At 30.0% G+C, this 24,747-nt stretch overlaps 2 protein-coding genes across 3 annotated transcripts; one reads left to right on the top strand and one right to left on the bottom strand.

Annotated features, from left to right (window-relative positions):
- The first annotated feature begins 4,034 nt into the window (after nucleotides 1-4,034).
- MADS4 (MADS-box protein 4) lies at nucleotides 4,035-21,933 on the top strand. 2 transcript variants are annotated; one of them, NM_001281185.1, is given in 8 exon segments: nucleotides 4,496-4,781; nucleotides 9,022-9,100; nucleotides 18,941-19,008; nucleotides 19,123-19,222; nucleotides 21,132-21,173; nucleotides 21,258-21,299; nucleotides 21,385-21,521; nucleotides 21,595-21,933. In NM_001281185.1, coding segments are annotated over 8 exon segments (729 nt in total). In that variant the 5' UTR covers nucleotides 4,496-4,596; the 3' UTR covers nucleotides 21,671-21,933.
- LOC104880622 (AP2/ERF and B3 domain-containing transcription factor At1g51120) lies at nucleotides 12,852-17,370 on the bottom strand. Its single transcript, XM_059735723.1, has one exon. The coding sequence runs from the start codon at nucleotides 16,656-16,658 to the stop codon at nucleotides 15,654-15,656; it is 1,005 nt and encodes a 334-aa protein (XP_059591706.1). The 5' UTR covers nucleotides 16,659-17,370; the 3' UTR covers nucleotides 12,852-15,653.
- Nucleotides 21,934-24,747: the final 2,814 nt, after the last annotated feature.

The raw sequence follows: 24,747 nt of genomic DNA, 5'->3' as shown, positions 1-24,747 counted from the left end.
AATTAAATTTCTAAATAAAATTTTATTTTTAAAAATAAAAAAAAATATTAATTTTTGATAACTATTGTCAAAAACATGCACAAACCTGCCCAAATCTTCATCATTTATTGAATTTCCACTCCACATCCCATATTATTTCCTCTTTCATTTCTCCTTGAATGTCATGCATGCCCCATTTTTTTTTAGGGCATTCATGATTATTCCTTCATGAATTGTCAAGATCATAGAATGCTTGAGCATGGAACACAGACATGATACAATATAAACCAAACCCTAAAATGAAGAGTTGGCCGACACATACAAAGTCAATATTCTCTAAGAGGAAAAACCAAAGAGAACATGCCTGGTACTCCCTACCCAAACCTCTCTAAAATTTTATCTAATCCTCTTATGGGTCTTTGATGACTCTGCCCAAACCTCACACTTCTTCATTTATTTCCATGTATAATAAATATTCATACCTAAATCTGGTTCCAAGGTTCTGGCAGTTCTTCATGATATTTCTAGTCTGAGAAGACCACTATGGAATGCTGCTCTCTTACCCAAATCATTATGTCTACAACCATTTCCATATTGCATGGTCAAAATTTATGACAAATTCATCTTCTTACCTGTTACAATTCACTTTGTGAATGTGACATATGACATTTAAAGCAAAATCATTTTTAGTATAATCACTTTGAAAAATTATTTAATTTTTAAATATAAAAAATTATTTAGAATAATATTTTTATAACATAATATAATAGTAAAATACGACTTTTACTACATATTTAAAACAGTTTTATAACTCTATCCATTATTAAGAGTGGGTTTAAAAATATTTCTATTTAAAATACTTTTTATTTAAGTGTTTTTTTAAAAGTATTTTTAAGAGAATCACTTACTAATTGCTTTTCTGAAAAATATTACAAGTAATTTTTCAACTTTTAAAAAATATCTTCTTCATTTTGCTGAACATCTCATTTTCTTGCCAAAGTATTTTATATCAAGCATTTTCTAAAGTTAAAATCAAATGGACGGTAGCTAATTAAGGGCTATTTAGTAAAACTTAATATTTTTTACTTAATGACTTAAGTTAATTTTAAGTTAAATTATATTTAAGTTCCTAACTTATTACTTAATTTTTGTTTTAAGTATCAAGGTTGTATGATAAAATTAACTTAAAATTTGTTTTAAATTATCAAATTAATATATTTATCCTCATAAATTATAATTATGGTAAAAGATGTCAAATAACAATGAAAGTTATGGAGTAATAAAAGAAATCGTAGAGGTAAATAGGACAAATGAAAAATAAAAAAATAAAATTAAGATATGAATTTAAAAATAAGTTAACTATTTTTACTTATTACTTAAAGTTATTTTTTATTTTAAATCATACCATTAAGTTATTTTACCAAACATATTTAATTTATTTAATAACTTTAATTAAGTTATTAAATCACTTTAAGTTATTAAGTTGGTTTTCCAAATATCCCCTAATTCTTTAGATAATTATTTTTAATTGAATTGCTATCAATAATAAGAATAGTACTGATTTAAAAAAAAAATTTGAATAAGAATCATTTTAAAAAAGTGGTCATATGTAATTTTAAAATTTTAAAAAAATATTAATGATTATATTTGAATACCATATGCTCTATCATCAAAGGTACATATCTTTCTTTATTCTAAAATTTAGACCAATGTCTCCTACTCCTAGTCAGGCCTATTTTATAAGAAATTAGAATAAGTATGATGGGTCTATAATCTACACACAATATTATTATTATTATTACCAAAACATTTTTTAAGTTTCTATCCAAACATGATACTTCTTAAAAACATTTCTAATAAAAATATTACTAATAAAAGCACATTGAATAAAAATATTTTAATTAAAATCACTCTCAAAACATGCTCTACTACGAATATGAAAAATAGTGATTAACATGCAGTAAATATATATATATATATATATTTTGATATCCAATAATTATAATGATCTGAAACCTACTAAAATGGTTAGAGAATTAGAATGAGTATTTATTTATTGTTATGACAATAAATAAATAACAATTTTTACGTATAGGTGTCACGTGTTTTCCTAGTGTGCGGCTTATGCATCATGTGTTAGCTTTTTCTGACCTGCGTGATGGAGTTGACACATGCAATACAAGGTGAATTTGTTTCCATTTAATAATAATAATAATAATAATAATAATAATTTAAACTTTCCTTCATTCTTCATCCTTGAAAAGGACTTTTTAATAGTATAATATGGATGATTACATATATGAAATTACAATATAAGGATTAAATATTATGTCTAATTTTTAATGGTGCAAGTAGTTAGGGATTATCACTTCAAATAATATAGATAATTCAAACAAAATAATCAAAAGATATAAACATTAAGGTACAAAGATTTTTATGCGGAAAACTCTTATACTAATTAATTGTGAAGATAAAAAACTAAGAGGTTTAAGATTGTTAATTTAAATCTACTACACATATAAGTTACATGAATTTATATGACCATTTTACCTTAAAACTTATAACTTATTCATGTTTGCGACTAATCTTTGATTGCTCGAGTAAATACACTTTAACCCCATTGAAGTGATGAAAGTTTTCAACTCAATATTCAAATATCAAATCTTTGAATGAGAGATTGAAAATGACGTGATACTTTAGATTTTTTTTTTCTCTAAAAAACCCTTTTTAATGAATATGTGATCTCCTAATGATCTTTAACTTTCAAGGGGTTACAATCAGGTATTTATATGAATAAATCCTGAAGATGTTCGGTTTTAGAAGATTTCTAACTTAGATTTGTATGAAAAAATCTTGGTTGAAAATTCATGATCGCTCGAGCCCCTTTCGGTGGCTTGAGTGCTTCAAGCGCTCAAGCCGTGTGGGGCGCTTAAGCAATCAACACTTGAATGCTGCTTCTTGCTTAAGTATTCCCTGTTTTTTAAAAACTTTATAAAAATTAATTTTAAGTCTAAAACAATTACCAAACCTCTCTATATCTGAAGTGACTCTAACTTGCCATAAGTCAATTTTTTTTTATATATACTTGTGACTTCCTAGTTGGATGAATAACAATGTGTGACTTTTAATGACGAACAAGTTATTATTTAAAAAATTTTTATGACTAAATATTAAAAGAAACAAAATTATCAACATACAAATAAAACTCAATGTCCTAATAGATACAATAATTTTTTTAAATTTATTGTATTTAAATTTAAATTTCCCAACTTAATGAGGCCTTTTAAGCTTTGGAAGTAAAGAATTCAGTTGTTGATCATTTAGTTTCAATTTTCTGTTACTAAAAATAGATAGCCTCAAAAAATAAATAAATTTCTTCCCTTATTTAAATTTAGAAATATTAAATTAAATTTTAATAAGTAATGGGTAGAAGTGCAGCCAACCAAACACGTATATTTGGAAACAATTTCAAAATCTTGCTTCTTAGAAGATAGAAATCAAAATGATCAACGAGGACAAGGTAGATTTGATGATCAACGAGGACAAGGTAGATTTGACAACTTAGGACATATTTGTTTCAATTTTCTTGCTTTTCAGATTTTTATAATAAAAAATTTAAAAATAATTTTGAATGTTGTTTTCAATAAAGTAAAAAATAAAAAATGGAAGAATTGAGGTATAAAAAAATATGTTTATTGTGATTTTTTATTTATATAAAATGCATTTTTTTTTCACTTTTTCTATTTTTGGTTTTAAGGAATAGAAAATAAAATTAAAATTATAAAATGTATTTATTTTTTATAAAAATAAATTATGATTAAAAATTATTTATATTTTCTTATTTAAAGATAGTAAAAGCAAGTGTATACAAAAGTCAGCTTTTTATTTATTTATTTTATTTTATTAAATAGTCATTCGAGTAGTAAAATTAAAATATATCATTTTCGATTGGTGGTGGACATTACGGTAAATTCACTTAACGAACCCAATGGCAATTCCGTAATAAATACACAGCATACGAAGGATTATCAGCTTCTTAAGGTTAGGTCACATGATTGCCCGACCCGGAAAATCGTCAGGTGGATATCAGACTCCAAAATCACTTCGTCTCTCGACACGTGTCCCCCTCTCTCCTCCTTTACATTCATTACAACATCGGTTTCTTTAAGGTTTCTCCTTTCCTTCACTCCCCTGCTCTCCCCTCTTCCCTGGTCCCTCCTTCCCCCTCACTTTCTCACCGTTTGATCCGCCACCTGCTGATCCAACGCCACCCCACCCGCTCATGCCCAAACAGATCATACGCCTTAGAACCACACAACGCCCTCCCTGTAATCATCTTTTTTACATTGTCTATCGAGTGAAACAGGCGTTAGGGCAAAAGAATTAAAAAACAAGAATTATTATTATTATTTTAAAAAATAATAATAATTTTATTTGTTTCTAAAGTCTTTTTCTGAGGATGGGAGTGTACATAAATAGAGATACGGGGAAGAGAGTATTTGAGTTGAGTTGAGGGGTGAGGAAAAATCTGTTTTGCATTTTGTGTTTGTTGTTGTTTGGTCGGAGAGAAAGCTAGAGGCTTTTCCTTTTGTTCTTTTCTTCATTTTTCCTGAGAAAATGGGGAGAGGTAGGGTTGAGTTGAAGAGGATTGAGAACAAGATCAACAGGCAAGTGACCTTCGCTAAGAGAAGAAATGGCCTTCTCAAGAAGGCGTACGAACTTTCGGTGCTCTGCGACGCCGAGGTTGCTCTCATCATCTTCTCCAATAGAGGAAAACTCTACGAGTTCTGCAGTAGCTCGAGGTAATAACACAGGAAAAGAAAAAGTAGAAAACCTAAATTTGATACAAACTTGCTTTTCATAACACAAAACACAAAGCAAGAGAAAAGGAAATTGTTCTCTTTTCTTGTTTTGATTCTACTTTTCATCTTCTTTTTTTTTTTTTTTTTGTTTTGGATCTGGAACGCTTTGTGAGATGTTTGTTTGAGGTTTGTGTGTATTTTTTTTCTTTTCCTTTTTATTTTGCTTGCTTGTTGGTCTTTGTTTGTTGTTGAGCTTTTCCGTTTTGGTGAATGTCTCAGCGTTTTTAGGTGTTTGTGGTTTTCTTTTGATTTTGCGTTGGACAGATCTGCAACTGCAAGCCATAAAAAGAAGATTGCTTTAATATGAAGTGTAAATTGTGATTCGTTTTTTTGTTCAAAGGCTTGGAGGTTTTCCTTTTTGTTTTTCTTTCCAATTTGATGATATTTGTGTGTATTCAGAGAGCGATTCGTGAGGTTTTTCAACTTTGTCCATGTTTTGGACCATTTTTTTTTTTGGTTTTGTTTTGAGGTTAAAATGATCTGATCTGATGCTTTAAGGTCGACGACACCAATTCAGGGTTTTGTTTTCAGTGAAAGAAGCTCATTCAATCGTACCTAGGCTTCGTTAGAAAAGGAAATGCTTGGAAAAGGTTTTCTTTTCAAGTCTTTTGTTTTGTTTTCTCATTTTTTCATGAGAATCAAGTGGAAGTTTTATGGATCTCCAAATTGGATCTTTCTCTTTCTTTTCCTCTTTTCTTCTCATCTAAATTATACCAAGAAAAAAAAGTACTGATTTTTCAAAGCTTCCTCGACTTGAGTTTCTCTCCAGCCTAGCCTATTTGCAATTTCTAATGTCTAGGGTTTTTTTTTTTCCTAAACCTTCTCGTTTCTCATGTTTTGCTTTGTAATATTCTGATCCAAGCTAGCTCAGATCAGTTTCTGTTCATAAGCGAAATTCAGTTTAAACGATTTTTTCTTTTAAAAAAAATTCTTGTAGAAGAAAAACTGCTGTTCAAGCACCCTGTCTGATGGAAAGACCTCTGCACAGCAGCTTCTGAGTTCAGGATCTTCTGTATTAGCAATTTCTTCTGAGTCTAAGGTTTTTCTCGGTTTATCTCAAAATTTTCTCTTTTCCTTCCAAGCGAATTTAATATCAAATGGTTTTCAGGTTCTTTTCTGTGAAAACACAAGAAAAACAGTTCATACTCTTCATCAATTGAATTGACGCAGGCATTTCTGCAACTGAGTTCAGGGTTTCTTTTCTTCAATCAATCCTCTTCTCTCTCTTAGATCTGAACCCTCAAGCATCTTCAGTAGGTTTTGAAGATACTCCTGGGTCTTCAAGTGATTTGCGTGAACTACCTAATATCCAAAGGGTCTGCATGTCCTCTCTTCACCCAATCAGTCTCTAATATTATATTCATTTTCATTAAAGGCTGAGCGAAATGTTGCTTTTCAAAAGTTTTAGTTACCACGTAGGAGGGAGTACTTGGATGCTTCCGGTTTTCTAGGAGGATCTGAAGCGTACAAATGCTAATGGATGAAAAGAATGTATGTATCCACATAGGACCATGGGTTGTTGTGCTCTAAAGTTTTTTTAAGGAATAAGGAGATTGACTGAGCTTGTTTGTTTCATGGCTAGCCATTAGCAGAAAAGAATTCATTTCCTATCTTCCTCCCCACAAAAAAGCCACTGCTATAAGAAATTGAGAGGCTATACATGGTAGTGAACAATTAATCTAGCTGAAAATTTTAATTGTGATGTAGTTACAATAAGAACCAATTATAGCACGCAGATTATATGGAAAATCTAGCTATAGCCAACATTTTTTTTTTTCCTTTTCATGGGAATCAGGTGTTTCCCTTCTTTTCCTTAATGCAAGCCAATTTTATTTATTTATTTATTTATTTTTCTGTCTTTTGCATACTCAATAGAACACTTGCATTCTAATAAGTTCTCTCTTAAAACCTTAAAATTTTAGAATATTATACATAGAAATCACAAAATCTCCTATTTTTATAAGAAAATCTTAAGGCAAAATTTGTTTTTAGTAGGAAAATTCTATACAAAATAAAGACAAACTATTGCCTAATTCGTGAATTAGGTTTGACAAAACGATAAAAAATAAAGAATATTGACACAAACTCTAAGTCTTGGTGCTATGACCTGCATGTTTGTTTATTTTTCTTATTTGGTGTAAAACAAACAATTACCATTCTGTGGAGTTCTTTGTCTTTCACTTGAACTTGAGTGAAAATCATGAATAACCCAACCATTCTTCAGAATGTAGTACAAAAGGTCATAATATGAGTGCATCATGACCTTATGAATGTATGAGGTCATAATGCTTAATGATTTAAAATGATTTTAGATTAAATTATTAAGTCATTAACTTGATTTCTCAAAGTTATTTTTAATTTTAATTTGTAGTATTAAGTTACTTTAACTAACATACTAAATATGATTGATAACTTAAATTATGTCATTAAGTCATATCATGAGAAATATTTGGTAAAACTTAATACTTATTAAATTATTTAAGTTGATTTTAAGTTAAATTATTTTTAAGTTGTTGACTTAAAATTTAATTTTTGATTTTTATGATTAAGATTATTTGATAAAGTTAATTTCAAATTTATTCTAAATCATCTATATTTATCATCATTAATTTTAACTATTATTAAGTAATAAATCTATATAATCAACATACATATTTAAAATATTGTGGATGTATAAAATAACCCCAATATATTTACCATAAAAAAATGAGTTTTGGATATGAAGTCATGGTTGTAGTATATATTCTTATTACATGTGGATAAATTAAACAAAAAAAAAAAAAAAGATTATGAACAAATTAATTATTTTAACTTAATATTTAAAGTTATTTTTAACTTTAAATTGTGATATTAAAAATAATGAATAATTTAAATTAAGTTATTAAATTATATCAAGTTATTGAGTTGATTTGCTAAATATCCTCTTAAGTCATTAAATTGATTTACCAAATACTATGTTAAAAGACATTTAGTAAAACTTAATATTAAATGTTCAATGACTTAAAAGTGATTTTAAGTTAAATTGTATTTAGGTTATTAAATCATACTAAGTAGATAGTTGGTAAAGCTTAATATTTATTACTCAATGACTTAAGTTTGACTATAAGTTGATGGGTTCATAAATTGTTAATTTAAAACTTCTTAATTTTTTTTTTTCACTTTTAAGTATTAAAGTTGTTTGGTAAAGTTAACTCAAGTTGTATCTTAAATCATCAAATGAACATATTTATCCTCGTCAATTTTAAATAATATTTATATTTTTACTAATATTAAGTAATAAATTAATTTGCTAAACATTCATATTTAAAATATTTTACAAACATAAGATAACTAAACAAACATTTACTATAAAAGTGAGTTGTGAATACATTGTCATAATTATAAAATATATTTTCATTTAATATGGGTAAATAAGGTAAAATAGTTTAAATTTTAAGAATAAGTTAACTATTTTGAATTCATATTTAAAGTTACTTTTTTACTTTAAGTTGTGATATAAAATTATTTTATTAAATATGTTTAATTTATTTAATAACTTAAATTAAGTGATTATATCATATTAAATCATTAAATTGATTTACCAAACATCCACTAAGTTATTAAATTGAATTATTAAAGTTATTTTTAACTTTAAGTTATAATTAAGCTGCTTTTATGTAATTAAGTAAGTTGATTTATTAAAGACCCAACAATGGTTCAGTCCTCTTTTTAGTATTCTTGGGTGCAGCATTGTTTGTGAAAAGGGCTGTGGAGAGTGTCCTTTGAAATAGTTAATGTCAAAGGACATTCAATAAAGATCGCAAGCAATTCACTAAATGCCAGAAAGTTCCAATGATTCACTTGGGTATAATCTAACATGCACTCTGAGTGTGAGAACTTTTCCAAAGCATCCACTTCCCATGAACATGCAAGCTTCACGTAGAACTGTATAGTGACTAGTCTTCCTGGGTATTTTTTTTTGATAAGCTAGTCTTCCTGGGAATTATTATTATTATTATTAATGACTTGTCAGGTGTTAAGCTGCCTTTGACTAAAAGACTAATATTTAGGGAGTTCTTGGTAAACTTAATAATTGAAGATGATTTTCTCTAAATTCATTCCCTTCCTTTAAATGCACTGATTCTTGGCGTTTTTGGTGGGGTTCATTACGTTTAATCTGTCTTTTGTGTTAAATGTCTAGCATGCTCAAAACCCTTGAGAGGTATCAGAAGTGCAATTATGGAGCACCGGAGACAAATGTATCCACAAGGGAGGCCCTGGTAATTGCCCTCTCTTTTATTGATTTATCTGTTTCTTTCTTTCTTTGTTTGTTTTGCTTATTGATTTATCCAGTTATCTGTTTGTTTGTTTCTTTTGCATATACTCTCTCTTTTACACCATTCTTTGTTTTAGCGAGCCAAAATTTTTTATTGTGATGTTTGATGTCTACGGTAAAATGAATTGACTTGAAATATGTTACCAAATAAAACACCTGAAAAATATAGAAGAATTCTCAGGTTTTTCCGGCCAAGAAACAAGAAATTCAAAAGAGGTAAACTTTTCCCTTGAAACTCGGAGACAGATGGATGGAAGACGTTTTAAGAAGCAATACATCTTAAACACTGGGCAGAAAAATAAGGATTTGCAATCTAAAGTATTTAAGATGAAATTAGGGCTTTTTTTAAGGAGAGCCTAAAAAAATCAGAGGAAGAAAAGTTTTAAATTGTGCTGCATTTATATTTTATATAGAGAATATCATATAACAATCAAATCAACCTATGAAATCTAGCTATTTTTCTTAATTAGGATTAATTTTAAGTTGTATTTTAATTTTCAATTAAAAACTTAAAATATAGCTTAATTAAATTAGAAACCTTATCATAGATCAACTTGATCTTAACTTAAATAACTTAACTTTTTTTCTAAGAAAAAAACTTGTCAAAATATCAAATTAAATCTTGCCAAATCCCCAACTTACCCTTTCTATACCTTTGTAAAATATCAATATCATTCATAAGTAAATGAAATCCAATGTTTGGTGAGCTTTCTTGAGTCTCTCATACCTAAACCTCTTGCTTGGCGGTCACGAATAGTTTTAGGAAAAGGACAAGGACCAAATGAGCCTTGTATCTAAATATAGCAGCACTATGGTTTAGGTTAAAAAAAAAAGGCCCAAAATCCACAACTAAAGAGGGGCAGATTTTGCAAACGGCTATTGCCACAAACATAGCTGTTGATTTGGACCCCATGCACAACTGTCGATTTGAAAACTTATTATGTATCATTTTTTTATTTTCCGTATCATGTCGAGTTATTTTAGATAAAATATGCAAGCATATTTATATAGGTTGGAAGCAAGAAACATAATTTCAACCCATTACTTATAAATGGTGTAAACAAAGATGCTAAAATGTCATACCTAGTTAGGGTAAAACGAAAAGAATAATTTCAACCCATTACTTATAGCTCAACCAATTTATAAAATTTAACATAGATAAAGGACAATCTTATTTTCACCTATTCCCAATAACATAAATGATTGTTTGATCTATTTTTTTTAGTATTATTGAATACTTTCCCATTTCTCTCTTTTTGTATGGTACAATAGTTAAAAGAGAGTAGTTCTCAAAATTTTCTTCTTTTTTTTCCTTATGAAGGATTTGTGTCAACTCAATAATGTTTTCTTTACTCATGGTTGCATAACCTACTTTATTTTAAACAAAGCATAAACCAGTTGCCACAAGATGATTGTTTTCAAATAATGAAGGAGAATATGGTCAATTATCTATCCTTCTCCTTTACACATATAATATTTATTTGATATTTTCTATCTCTTTCCTTCGAGTTGATTTAGTGTCAAAATCCTTCCCCCATGCAAATTCTTAATAAAATAGCTAACTATTGATGAGACCCAAGGATTTTATGTAAGACAGGAAGGAAAAAGCTCCATTCTTCTATTGAGCAAAAAGGAGTAAAAAGATTTTGCTGAAAAAAATATTACCCTTTATATTTAGCCAAACCATTTTATTCTCAAAATCTTTGTTAATATTTGTGCTAGCAATTTTCTAGTAAGAGCTTCCATCTGTCTAGCTCCTAATCAAGTAGTTGTATAAAAAACAAGAGGGTTTCTATATACAGCTATCTACTTATATTCCCACACCCCAACTATTGGTAGTGGCTATGGAATACAAGAGAAAAGCCTCTTCAACGGTTAAATCATCACAAGACTTCCAAAATTTTACTCTTCTTGCATTCCCTACAACATAAAAATAATAATAATAATAATAAATCCTAAAAAAAAAAGCCTAATCCATTATGTGTCAGTATTAAAGTTTCAATATTTCATGTTCACTATCATTCCTTCCCCGGTGATTTTAAAATCCAAAAATAAAAAACCATAGTTTATTTGACACCATCATTTTCATTGCCAATATTCAAATAAAAATTCTCCAATATTCATTATAAAAAAATTACTTATTAACCTTTAACATTAAAAATGTAACTTTTCATATACAATTATTTTACTTCTTTTCCTTTTATAATCATTTTTTAATCTAACTTTCTATTTTAAATAATTAATATAATAATTATTCTAAGATTTTTTTTAATTTTATTTTTCTTGAAAATTATGAAAAATAGTTAAAAGACATATGTCGTCATTTTATTATATCACGTATTATATCGTGTCATGTATCATATCATATGTGTATAGTAAGATACACTTAAAATAAGATACAAATTATGATACATATTGATTTTTATATATAAAAAAAAGTATTGTATGGTTGTATCATATGGTGTATTATAAATTTTTAATAACTCGATTCTAATGCCCCATCTCTACCTCCTCCTTCCATTAGACTCCTTACACTTTTACACTTTATGGCCTAGCTCAATCAACGCCTATGCATTCTATTGTCAAAAGCCTTTTCCAAAACTGATGATAGAGTGTATACCAAATCAAAATAAAGCTACAACAAGGGATGATGGTCATCCAAATCAAAATAAAGCTACAACAAGGGATGATGGTCATCCTAAGTCTTAGTTTCCCACGTACACCAAAATTCCAATCAAAATTTATGGTTTAGTTAATGCTAATAAATCATGATTGCAATTCATTATAATGGAAATATTAAGCTAACCTAACTTTTTTAGCCATCGTTTCTCCAAAACACTCACCTTTGTAGACGACTTGTTGCACCATGGATGCCCATGAATGCTTTTAACTTTTGATATTTGCTTTTGATCATCAAAGATGGATAAAAGATTGATTTACACAAAGGAAAAAAAACATTATGCTCCACCAAAATGGAGCTTACAATTTGTCTAAGAACAAAAAGGAATTTTTACATTCAAACATAAAAATCCTATGTTCCTAAACATGGAGCTTACAACCCAATTCATGCAAAAAAACAAATCCAAACATTCAATCATAATTATGAACATCATATTCATAAAAAATAACATTCATATGCATTTATTCATCCCTTTGGGTCATGTGATAATAAATATACCTTGCAAAACCAAGTTAGCACATCATAGAATGAATCTAATATGCAAAAACCTAACCTAAGGTTCTAGTTCTAGTTGTTAGAAATCCCCGAATTGCTTCATTCCCAAGCCCTAGGTCATTAGGGTACATGAAATCCTATCCTAGGTTTCCCTAAATCTAAGCACAACGGAAAGCTTGACATTTTAAAAACCAAAAACATACCATAGATTTAGAGAAAAGTGTCATACTAATTATCCAAATGTTCTTGGATCAATTCTTATTGGTGAAAAAGATCTCATAAACTTGTAATCATCTATGCGATAACTTCTTTGAAGGTTGGAGGTTAGAGTTTTCTCTCTAGATTATAGGAAAGAGAGTGTGAAAACTTGAAATCCTAACTTCTAAAAAGCACATTTATAGGCTTCTTACTAGGCTGAATCACTTAATTTAATCCAAAATGGTTACTAATTGATTAATTAACCCAATAAGACTTCCATTAATCAATTAGCTTAGTCTAGAGATGCCTCTCATTTAACCCTATGTGATCCTGCTTAATTATCAAAACGTTCATATGCATATAAGTGAACTAAAAATTCATCTAACTCTCATAAATCATATTATAAAGGAATATGAGTTCAAGTAAGGATCATTAGGACTCATAGGATAACATCGTCTCCCTCATAATCTAATTTTAAAGTTAACTCAATATCCCACTTAAGATAGTCAATTATATTTTAGTGTTTCATGTACATTACATTAACAAGACACCAAGAGCTTGAGTTTGTGACTTGTTTTTCACTGTATATAGTCTCCCCATAAAATGGTTGACCATTGTCTAACAAGGTGAAAACTATCAACCTTTTAAGATTGTCTTTACCATCCTTCTATTATGTGATCAAATAACATACTTTAACTCAATAAAAACATATGTCAAATTCCATTAAAGGAATTACTATAGACTCACAATTCATAATCACACATCCTTAAGATCACCCAAATGATATACTAGTTTAAAAGTCCATGAGATATTATAGTGTCTCTATTAAAAATATTTGTTGCTACTAATTTCCATCAATAGTAACTCAATTCATAGTAAATATATGATCATTTTAGGATTTGACTTGTAAGTCAAAATTACTGTTAATTTCTGCACAAACTCAATATTATCTCAAGGTTGAGAGACTACACAGTGTAGTAACTTGGTGAAATTATGACTACTCGATAACCTTATGTCATAACTCACAATAGGTTTTATCTAATGTGTAACTATACATACTAGCGCACCCACCATGAGAACTTCATTCTAATGATTAAAACCAGTCATCCCTCCAATTAGGAGGTGGTGTACTACCACCTCAAATGGATTGCTTAAGCCCACGACCCAACTATGAACAAATCATCTACTAGTAAGAAACCCATGACTTTGATCTTTCGTGCAATTCTTAATGTACCAAAGTTATATAAAATGCAAAAAATTTTAGGCTATAATGTTTATAAAGTGTAATACATGGAATAAAAATAGACAAAAGTAAACCTAGAATATTATAAAATTAATAATGAATTTCAAATTTATTATATCATGTCATACTTTTAAGGGTTTTACCCTAATATAAAAGAACTAAAAACACGATTCTAAAATAAGAAGGTAGACTCATAAGAAGTTGTAGAAAATGAAACTGATTGTGGCTTTCATGAAGGCAAAAGTGTGAAGTCATCAAATACATAGGATTCATTCTTAACTCTCCTTACCATGAAAAATTCCTTGAAAGCTTGATCTTTGACATAGTAAAAATTAGGAAAAAAGTTAAAATACACAACATTATCTTTGAGAAATTTAGAGGCTCTGAACAAATTTTTGGTGGAAGAAATGTGAAGAAGATGATTTAAATAGAAGGAACACAAAATCATGCATGCTCATAAATCAAAGCATATAATGCAAGGTTGTTTGATTGATAGTGCGAGGTTCTTTAGTAAAAACATCGAACAAATAATGTTAACATAATTTATGTGTTGTGATCAACCAAATGATTTGCTTATTTTTATTTAGGTTGGTAAATTAATAATTTCAACCTGGAAGTAATCGACAATCATAAATTTTTATACACACTTAACACTATGTTATACACCACAATTGGAGACACCATGCGCCATGATTTAGGAATTGACAATCACTAGTATCCAATATGTTAGTGACACCACGCACCACAATTTATGGACCATGATTATTTGTTATCCAACACAATAGTTAGGTTACACTTTGCAATACAATTTTAGTATATTGCTTATGTAATTGAAACACATGAGTACAACTCTGGATGCCAATGAATGTCATAATGTAGCCATTACATTATGAATATAAAGGGTGTGTTTGGTATTTACGAATATTAATGGGAAAAAATAGAAACAAAGATAAATCTTAATACCACATGCAAGAGAGGGATCAAAATCTTATTAAGAGGATGAATTGGTTTCCATATTAAAGAATTTATTATTCTTATTTCTATTCTAAAAAACAATCCAAATTAACACATTAATAAATAGAACTAGAATTGATTTCTTATTCCTATTTTCTATTTCAACATTATAGACAAGAACATTCTTTGAATAAAAAGAAGCAAATGTTAGAGTTTTACCAGTCTAATTTTGTTAAACTAAGTGAAAACAAGTAAAACATAATCTAAATTAAGACAACTTTTTTTCCATGCAAACTTTTTCTTTTCTTACATATTAAAAGTAGAACAATCATAGTTTTAAGAAGTGAACCTGCATGAATTGAATATATAAGACATAACATCCTGAGTTGCAACTAGCTTTTTGGGATTGCCAATGGTGGGGTTTGAGAAGGTAATCAATTCCCTTCTAAGGAAAATGGAGGCAAGAAAAGGTCATCAAGTTGAGGTTGCAGGGGAAAGAAGAAATCGTTTCTGGCGGAAGGAGATTTGAAAAGGGGAGAGAGATTTGAAAACTAGAATGCTTGGTCAACTACAATTGTTCACCTCCCTCAAGGAGGGGCAGTGAGGTCTAAGCTCTTCTTTTTGAGGTCACTTTCTTCGATTCCAACTTGTTAGGTTTTAGGGGTTTTCTTTTGGTGCAGGTTGTGCTTTTAGCACTGATCCTTCCCACCAGGAGAGTCCAACTGTTTTTGAATGTTGTGTTTTGGTTGGTTTCAAGGTGGTTGGTATTTCCCTCCTCTCTAGCTATAGCCTTTTGGGCGTTTTTTTAAATATATTCTCTCATTTACCTATTAAAAAAAACATCCAGATTTGCAACAGAAAAATAGATATATTCTATAATTTTATGTTACAAAAAGAAAAAAGAAAAAAAACAGAAACGTCTCATTGTCAACTGATATGTACACCAAAAAGCTTTACACCCTTCTTCAGATTATTTTGAGATATTGGTACCTCATCCTCAGATGAGGTACCGTTGTTTAGATTTTGTGCCAAATCTAATTTCAATGCATGATCGACCCCTTCAACCATACTTCCATTGCCTTCACTATTACCATCCATTCTCTTTACATCAATGACACAAAATGGCTGCCCATCGTGAGGCATTTTAGGTGATTCACACATATAAAAAGTTATAATATCCTTTGCCTTCAACTCCTTTTCTTTCACAAATCTATTCCAGCCCCTTGTGAAGACGAAACTCTGACTACTACTCCAGTAACAATACCGAAACTTCCACAGGCGCATCCACCTGTCGTAAAAATTTAACCTTGTGTTGTCCACAGCACTTCCATCTGCATTCCCTTCCCCATTGTCCGATACCTTTGGAAAATACTTAACTGCATACTTTTTTGGTATAACTAGTCTGTTAAGCTTACCGACATCGCTTGGAGTTAGTTCCTTCTGGAATAGTTGTCTCCACATCATGCCTCCACCGCCCTGGGAAACCTTGGCATTGTGATCCACTCCTTTTTCCTCTCGTTTTCGATCCAAAAAGCTCGAAAAATTGGAGGAATATGATCCATCCTTGATCATATTTAGGACTGCTTCTGTTGTGTAATGGTTTTGGAAGTCTGGTTCTTGAACCGTAAGATTTGTCCACGGAAAGTTTCTCTGAGACTCTCCATTTCGAAGCTTAATGGCGGCACTGTCATACGCCATTGCTGCCTCCTCCTCCGATTTAAATGTCCCAAGCCAAATCCTCTGATGATTTGCATATATCTGTGCACCCCAGTTACCGTTTTGCTGCTGCACAACTCCTTTGAACTTTGAAGAAGAAGAAGAAGAAGAAACGTTGTTCTCATATCTTGTACGCTTCCTTGCATGTTGTGTGTAACAATAGCTATTTGCATCTGAAACTTCCCCATGGATCATGTGTCTCTTTGAAGTTGGCATCCTATTTAACTTTTAAATCTGAAGAAAAAAAAAAGTAAAAAACGTAATGATAACAAAAGCCAAATCACAGATAAACAAATAGCACACCCATGACGTAGATTTAATGTAGTCTCACCAGAGGATTTGACTCGGTCTTGGGGATTGGGGCTCGGGTGCCTTTTTAGGAGACGTATAGAGGGGATTATAAAGGAGGCCAAGAACAGATACTGTATTTTAGGAGAAAACTGTGAAATCAGATCTGGCAATCAGAGATTTTCCGTTGCTAAAAAGGTAAAAATTTTCTATTTGTAACAAGGAGAGTCCTACAAACTAAACAAAATTTGTGTAAAAACCAAATTGCAGTGTCCAAGGTTTTAATTTAAGAAAAACGTTAGCACCTAAAAACACACTGCTTTTTTGTTTGCTATTATTGGATTAACAGCTTATTTACTGTTGGATTTTTGGTATTATCTTCCTGTTATTTGCTTTTATTATTTACTTCCGTAATTATTGCAAGATTCCCTTGAATCCTATCACAAAAACGTTCTTTATCCAAATAAAATTTAATATTATTTTCTATATTTGATATTTCTTCCCAAGTGTACGATTTCAATTGTTTCCGTGTCACAGTATTTAATTTGCTAAATTACCATTGTGAAATTAAATGAATTGAAATATTTTCGGCACAAAATTGTTTGTGATATGTCTGTATGGTAAATTCTATATAGGTTTCATCTCCTACGATGTTTGCCATTTTCCATCCTATTTAATTATTTTCACATGCCACGTCACTGTCAGATAATATTACCATCCTAGTAAATTCAAAATCCTCTTGTTCGATCTATTATACCATTATTATAAATTACGTAAAATAAAATTTTAAATTAGTGTTTTACTTCACCAGGAGTCTCCATTTAGAGACATAAATAAGCATGGGTTTCTTTTGATTCTTTAGTTTTGTTTTGTGAAAATTATCTTTAAAATATAATTTCAAAAGCAAAATATCAATTCGTAGAGCAAAAATAGTTACTTATATTTTTTTACTTATTCCAACCAAACTTTTACCATATAGATGAAAATTTTTTATAGTTTTATGATAGTATATAAGATTTAACTAATTAATTCTATTATGAATTTTTGAAGTTTTTAATAGAAATTTAATCCTTAACAACACTTCTTCAAAACATATTTGGTTCCGAAAAATATAAGGGGAAAAAAAGGATGAGAAAAAATGGAAGAAAATATAAATTAGATTTAAAATCAATAAATTATTTTAAACTTATTTTTTTATTTTTTATGTAAAGATTAAATAATTTTAAAATATATAAATTTCTATCTAATTTTAATAATATTTGAATTTTTTTATTTTTTAAATTGAAATCATGAGAAAATTATTTTTCTTAACAATTTTTTTCTTTTCTTAGTATTTTTCACAAACCAAACATGACCTAGATATTTTATCATGGATGATGTGTTAATATAAAATAAATTTGAGATATACCAAGTGAATGAATGAAATGTTGATATAAAGAAGTTTGAGAAGATTGAACATTACTAAGAAAATTTTTTGTTTCATCATCTATTAAAAAGATTAAATTAGACGAGAGTGGAAGTATAAAGATTTTTAGACTTCTTTTATCTCCCAAATTTGCAACATCATAAAAAACTAGATTTTAAATCCTATGTTCATAACATCTAGTCATTACTTATAAAAAAATGACATTAAAATAATGTTTAATAGCTTTATAATAATAATAATAATAATAACTATTTTATAACTACCTCTACCATTTCATTAAACCGTCAAATATAAATCTCAACTTTTTCCTCTATCATGCCATTTTAGAATTCTTTGCTTAAATTTTTGTTTAATGGAAGTTAAGTTATTAAATTTTAGAATACTAATTTTCAATATTTTAACTTGGATAATTTATTTATTTAATTTTGTACATGAAATTCTTATAATTAATTTCCGTTATTTACAGATTCTGTGACTCTTCACTTCTTAAAAAGGATTATATTTAATCCAGATATTTTCATCCTAATTTTAATACTTTACATATAAATCTGTTATTATAAGAATTTCATGTACCCATCGTTTTACATCAATAAAACCGAAGTTTTTGTATTTTTAATTTGTTTTATTATCCTTTTTTTTTTGTATTTTTTAATTGATATATTTTCACATTATCATGTTTTGTGTAATTATAATTTGATTTTTTTTTTCCAGTACATAGATTTTATAGACACTATTGTATTAAGATGGGATTCGAAATAAATATATATATTTTTTTCTTATGTAGGAGTTAAGTAGTCAGCAGGAATATTTGAAACTTAAAGCACGTTATGAAGCCCTACAACGATCCCAGAGGTAACCCAGCTCCATTCCATATCATAACTGTACTCATTGAAAAACTTATTCAAATGATACGAAGCGCTCCACGATAATTAGGACGTCTAACCATTGGACTGTGATTGCATTTAGGAATCTTCTTGGGGAGGATCTTGGCCCTTTGAGCACGAAGGAACTTGAGTCACTGGAAAGGCAGCTTGATGTATCACTGAAGCAGATCAGGTCAACGCGAGTATGTTTCTCTCCTGAGTTTGGTGTTAGATCTTAAATTTGATTGCATGATTGTCATGATTATTATTATTCTGGGTTTTCTAAAGAGAAATTAGATGTTAGTTTAGAGATGATGATATATCACTGTTCTATAATTCGTTTCCACTTCTCTTTTTATTTCTATTGCGTGTGAGAGGTTACTGTTTTGTTTCCATCCTTGTCCCCCAGTGAACTAGAATTATAGGGCTGGGTTTACCACGCACGTGAATAAGCCACCGAAACTACTGTGTTTGTAGGGTTTGGTTAAATTCAGAGTGAATTGATTTTGTTAAAATAAGACACTGGGTTGTAGGTTTCCTTGGGGTACTGTTTTTTTACAGAGTCCGACCAAAAGTATAAGAGATATTGGAGCCTAATGGAGCAAAATAGGGGGTGAGAGGATTGGAGGGAGTTTCTGGGTGATCATGGGAGAGTGGATATATATTCCCAGCAACAATCTCGTGCCCCTACTTATTCTAACCAAAACAGTGTTCAAACTCTAACCACTTAATCAAAACATTCAATGTCAATCCCATTTAAAGGGAAAGAAAGACCAACTCCATCACACCAACTCCACCATTAAGATGTGTCAAGTCCAAGACCTACTCCACTATTAAGATGTGTTAACTCAAGTAGACATATCAACTAGACCGAGAGTGACAATTCAGAGATGATGTGTCTCCACCACACCAACTCTACCATTAAGAAGTGTTGAGTCCATTAACGACTCCTTCACCATTAAGATGTGTAGTCCATTAACGACTCCTTCACCATTAAGATGTGTTAAGTCCACTAACGACTCCTTCACCATTAAGATGCGGTAACACAAGTAGACATATCAACAACCAGACCAAGAGTCACAATTCAGAGATGTGTGTCATACCTTCAGCTACATACAATATCAACTTCACCAAGTGTTGAAGGTTAGGGGATCTCTTGGCATCCACCATAGGGATAACCCGGATTATACTTGGAAATAAGCATTTATATTGCTAGAAGGGTATTAGACATAGAAGTTCATATTGTTTGAAATTCCAAATATTCGGCATTTATATTTCTCGCATTAGTATTAATGTGCATACCTCTTCCACATAGAATTACGGCCCTATGTTAGAGAGTAATTTAAAGATCATAATTCCATGAGGGTTAGAAATCTCTGGAGACATGGAGAGGAGAACTTATTTGACCAGAAGTCAATTGTAATAGGAACGAGAAGGAGAATGCAATTTTAATCTCTAACGTTCCTGCCTTTCGTCTGCCTATGTCAATGGTTGATTTCCTGGTTTCCAAAACCTTGGAATATGAATGGGAGCGTAAGTAAGAAATCAGAATGTAATTTTTAACATTGCTGCATTTAGGTTGGAAATATCAATTTAATTTCTCTTGTTATTTTATTAACTTACAAATCATAGTCATAGAATGTTATAAAAAGGATTGAAGAACTCGTATTCAACTAATCAAACTTTAATTCACACACCCTAAAAATGAAAGTGACATACCTCCGAAATGCCTCCATCACCTCTTAAAAACGGATTTTTAATTTTGCAAAGCAAAATACTAGTCCACCCCGAGGGCCTTTGGACTGTTGAGGCCCAAAGTTAGAGTTTGGACTTGATTTGAATGTGGACTGGCCCTTTCATTCAGTGTTTATAGCATAAATATCAATTATTTTTATTTATAAATTATTTGTCAAAAATTAAAATAGGAATTAATGTAGCGTGTGCTTGGGATTTTAAATTTTGAAAGAAATTTTTGCCTTTTATTTTCAGACAAAATATTTAAAGATATAAATTATTAAAATTACGTATAGTATTAAAATAGGGGTGGTGGGAGGGTTGACACACTCAACTAGTACTAGTAGTAATGCACTCAACAAAATTCTCCTTTTGCAGACACAGTACATGCTGGATCAACTCACCGATCTTCAGAGAAAGGTACAATTGCCTGTTCCAATTAAGCTTCTTTAACACAATTTCTTCTCCCATTTCACCATCTGTTTGCATTTTTTTATATTCCAGGAACACATGCTCAATGAAGCAAACAAGACCCTGAAGCAAAGGGTATGCAACACGAGCTCAACTGAAATGAATTTTATAGAGATGTCAACCAATGATGTGATAATTCAATTCCTTTAATGCTCTGCAGTTGTTGGAAGGAACACAGGTAAACCAGCTCCAGTGGAATCCAAATGCACAAGACGTGGGCTATGGTCGGCAACAAGCTCAGCCTCAGGGCGATGGCTTCTTCCATCCCTTAGAGTGTGAGCCCACGTTACAAATCGGGTACATTGTTCTCTCCATCTCCTTCTCCTTCGTCTCTTTCCCAAACAGACAACTGAAGTTACTTGAAATGCAGATACCAGCCCGATCCAATAACGGTTGCAGCAGCAGGCCCCAGTGTGAATAACTACATGCCGGGATGGTTGCCATGACCATAATAAGAGGAAGGCCAACCCTCACGGTATGCATGCATTCCTTTGACAAATGGGTATAATTTCTGTGTTGTAAGTTACATGACAGAAACTGAAGAACATGTGTAATATTATGGGTATCCACGTTTCCCCTAATACACCATAAAAACAGATTCTATTATTATAACTCTCCATCCTTAGGGAGAACTGTAAGTAATGTTTGTTGTGTGCTCCAAGCATTCTGCTTCTTTCTTTAATTCCCGCTTTTCTCCAGTTTGAAAATAATTGTTGTTTGCATCTTGCCCATACATTCATTTCGTCTCCACATACTCTTCTTTCTCTTTTAATACAAGGTTGTATAGATTAGAAAATAGGCCATTGAAAATTATCATTCATCATTCTTGCTCAATTCTTGGTCTTCAAACCTCTTGCTTTTCTGCTAGAAGCTAAAAACCAATTTTTGCGGATGGAAGAATTAGACAAAATCTTGCTGTGATTCCAAAATAATTTTGGGAAGCTACTGTTAATCCTAATCAAACCAGAAATTGGTTAAGCACTGGTGTTTAGGCCATCAATCTTATGCTTCATTTGGGATAATTTTTTTTTTTAATAAGCATAAGTTTTTTGAACAAAATTCACTAAAACATATATAAGAGGAGTTCTTGATAATAGCCTATTTGATAGTATTTTTAGGAAATGTTTTTAATATTTTTAATATTTAAAATTTTTTATCATTCAAGTGTTAAAAATACTAAAAACACTTTCTAGAATCACCCTTAAATGCACTCCAAATTTAAAAAGAATTTTTAACTTCTTTTAAGTATGTTCAAATTAGGCCTTGATTTCTTAGTATAACTTCTTATTTTACAAATTTGACCCCGATCTAACTTCACTTTATTCAAACAAGGTTAAGTTTGAGTTATTTAGGTTAAATATGAGTTAAATTTGGATTAAGTAAGACAAAGTGAAATTAAATAATAAATAAAACAACATTCAAGCTAACAAGAAAAAAATATTAATCTTTTTAGAAAAAATGAAATTATACCATAATATAATGAAATTTGGCATTTTCATTTATACCTATTTGGAAAACATATAAAAATATAATTACATATATTAATATAAATTACCAATAATAAAAATATTAACTTAAGTTTGGGAGGAGAACTTAACTTAAACTCGATCTAAGCATTAAAAAAATGATGACTCAAATCCATCAAAATGTATTTCTATTTGGATTGAATGAAGTCAACCCATCAACCGGTAACAAATTCAAATTGAAGATATATTATTAATCCCTTTTCTCTTATCTAATAATTAAGGCCACTGAATTTCAATTTTATTTAAAATAAAAATTATTTTTTCATTACAATATTTATTAGTAAAATAAATACGAATAACTAACACATATATTAATATAATATTTATTATTATATTAATTTTTTAACCAAAATTCTTTTTTTTGCAAAAATATATAATATAAAAAATAAATAAATGAAAAATAAATAAATTTATAATCCATAATGCAACTTAAGATTATTATATAATATAATAAATGATGAGATCAGTCAGAACAATTATCTCTATCTAATGATGGTTGTACGGGGCGATCAGCTCCCCGGATCCATGGAGAGTCCTAGCGGCCATGGAACAATTATCACATCTCTATGTTATCCCATGTTATATTTTTAGTTAAACAATAAACACATAATATTTTATTGGTGTTAACCATATAAGTGGAGTCTGGAGTCTTGGTCTACGCAGAATGACTTTTCCTCCTCAATTGACTGTTCTCCATAGACCATAATGACTTTACCTTCTCGCTTGACTCTTCTCCATAGACCATAATGACTTTTCCTCCTCGCTTGACTCTTTTCCATGATCTAGAAATCAACGTCAAAATTTTGATCATTTGATCAATTATTAAATGTTTCCTTCTGAGAGCACTTTTTTTTTTTCATATGCTCTTAATGAAAGGAGGCACCGACGGCTCAGGAAGAATCTTATCCATTAATGAATGGACTCTGGTTGCTCGTCTCTTGGAATCTTTTTAACTTTTTACAGCACATGGCTATGAATGCTGAATTTTCAGCCACTTATTTATCTGGGTTATTTTTATTTTATTTTATTTTGAATTCTATTTTTCTCCGGTCCACGAAAATCAATGCCGATTCTTCTGTTCAAGATTTAAATGTCTTGCGTGATTTGAAATTTTCTACCTCCAATTGACTACCATCTTCGACCAATTGAGATATTAGAAATACTTTTCTTATATAATTCTTTTCTTATATCATTTAATGTTTAAATATTAAAAAAATTAAAATATTATAAATATTGAGATATTATGAATATTGAGATATTAGGAAAGTTGAGATATTAGGATATTAGTTGTTATTTTCTTATATCATTATTTCCTTGTATTATTATTTCCTATTTTTAGAATGATGATTACCCTCTATATATATTTTGTACATGAACGAATGAAATGATGAATGAAAAAAACTATAATTTATCAATTTGAAGATGGTATCAAAACCATGGAATTGAAATCCTGGATATTTTGTCGCTATGGTAGTCCGACAACGATCAACCATCCTAAGACAAGCCCTAATATTGATAAGTCAACATTCAAATGCACTCACTGCAATAAGACTGATCCCACCAGTCTGAATATTCCACAATTTCAAAGCAACGACTCTTAGTATGACCAGGAAAACAATGAGGAACCGAGAGTTTGAACCATGGAAGAAGGATTCCAAGAAAACCTTGACTGCAACTGTTGCCGAAATAAAAATAGAGGCTAATGTTGTTGAGAAAGTCTTTGCATTGGTAACCGCTACAAATCATGGTGGTAAGTTTTTAAATACTTTTACACCTGTTATTAATAGTGCATGGATAATTGATTCAGGTACTACAGATCATATGACTTTTGATTCTAGACAGGTTTCACCCCTTAGACCTTCCTCACAAAAAATTGTTTCCACAACCAATGGTAATACAACCTCAGTCATTGGGAAAGGATCCTTAACTCTTACTGATACTTTGAATTTGGATTCTGTTTTAGTTGTTCCATCTTTAGATTATAATCTTTTGTCAGT

Source organism: Vitis vinifera, chromosome 1, assembly GCF_030704535.1.
Source record: "Vitis vinifera cultivar Pinot Noir 40024 chromosome 1, ASM3070453v1".
NCBI classification, from domain to species: Eukaryota; Viridiplantae; Streptophyta; class Magnoliopsida; order Vitales; family Vitaceae; genus Vitis; species Vitis vinifera.
Note: the sequence above shows the minus strand (reverse complement) of the source record. Positions and strands in the feature narration are given on the sequence as shown.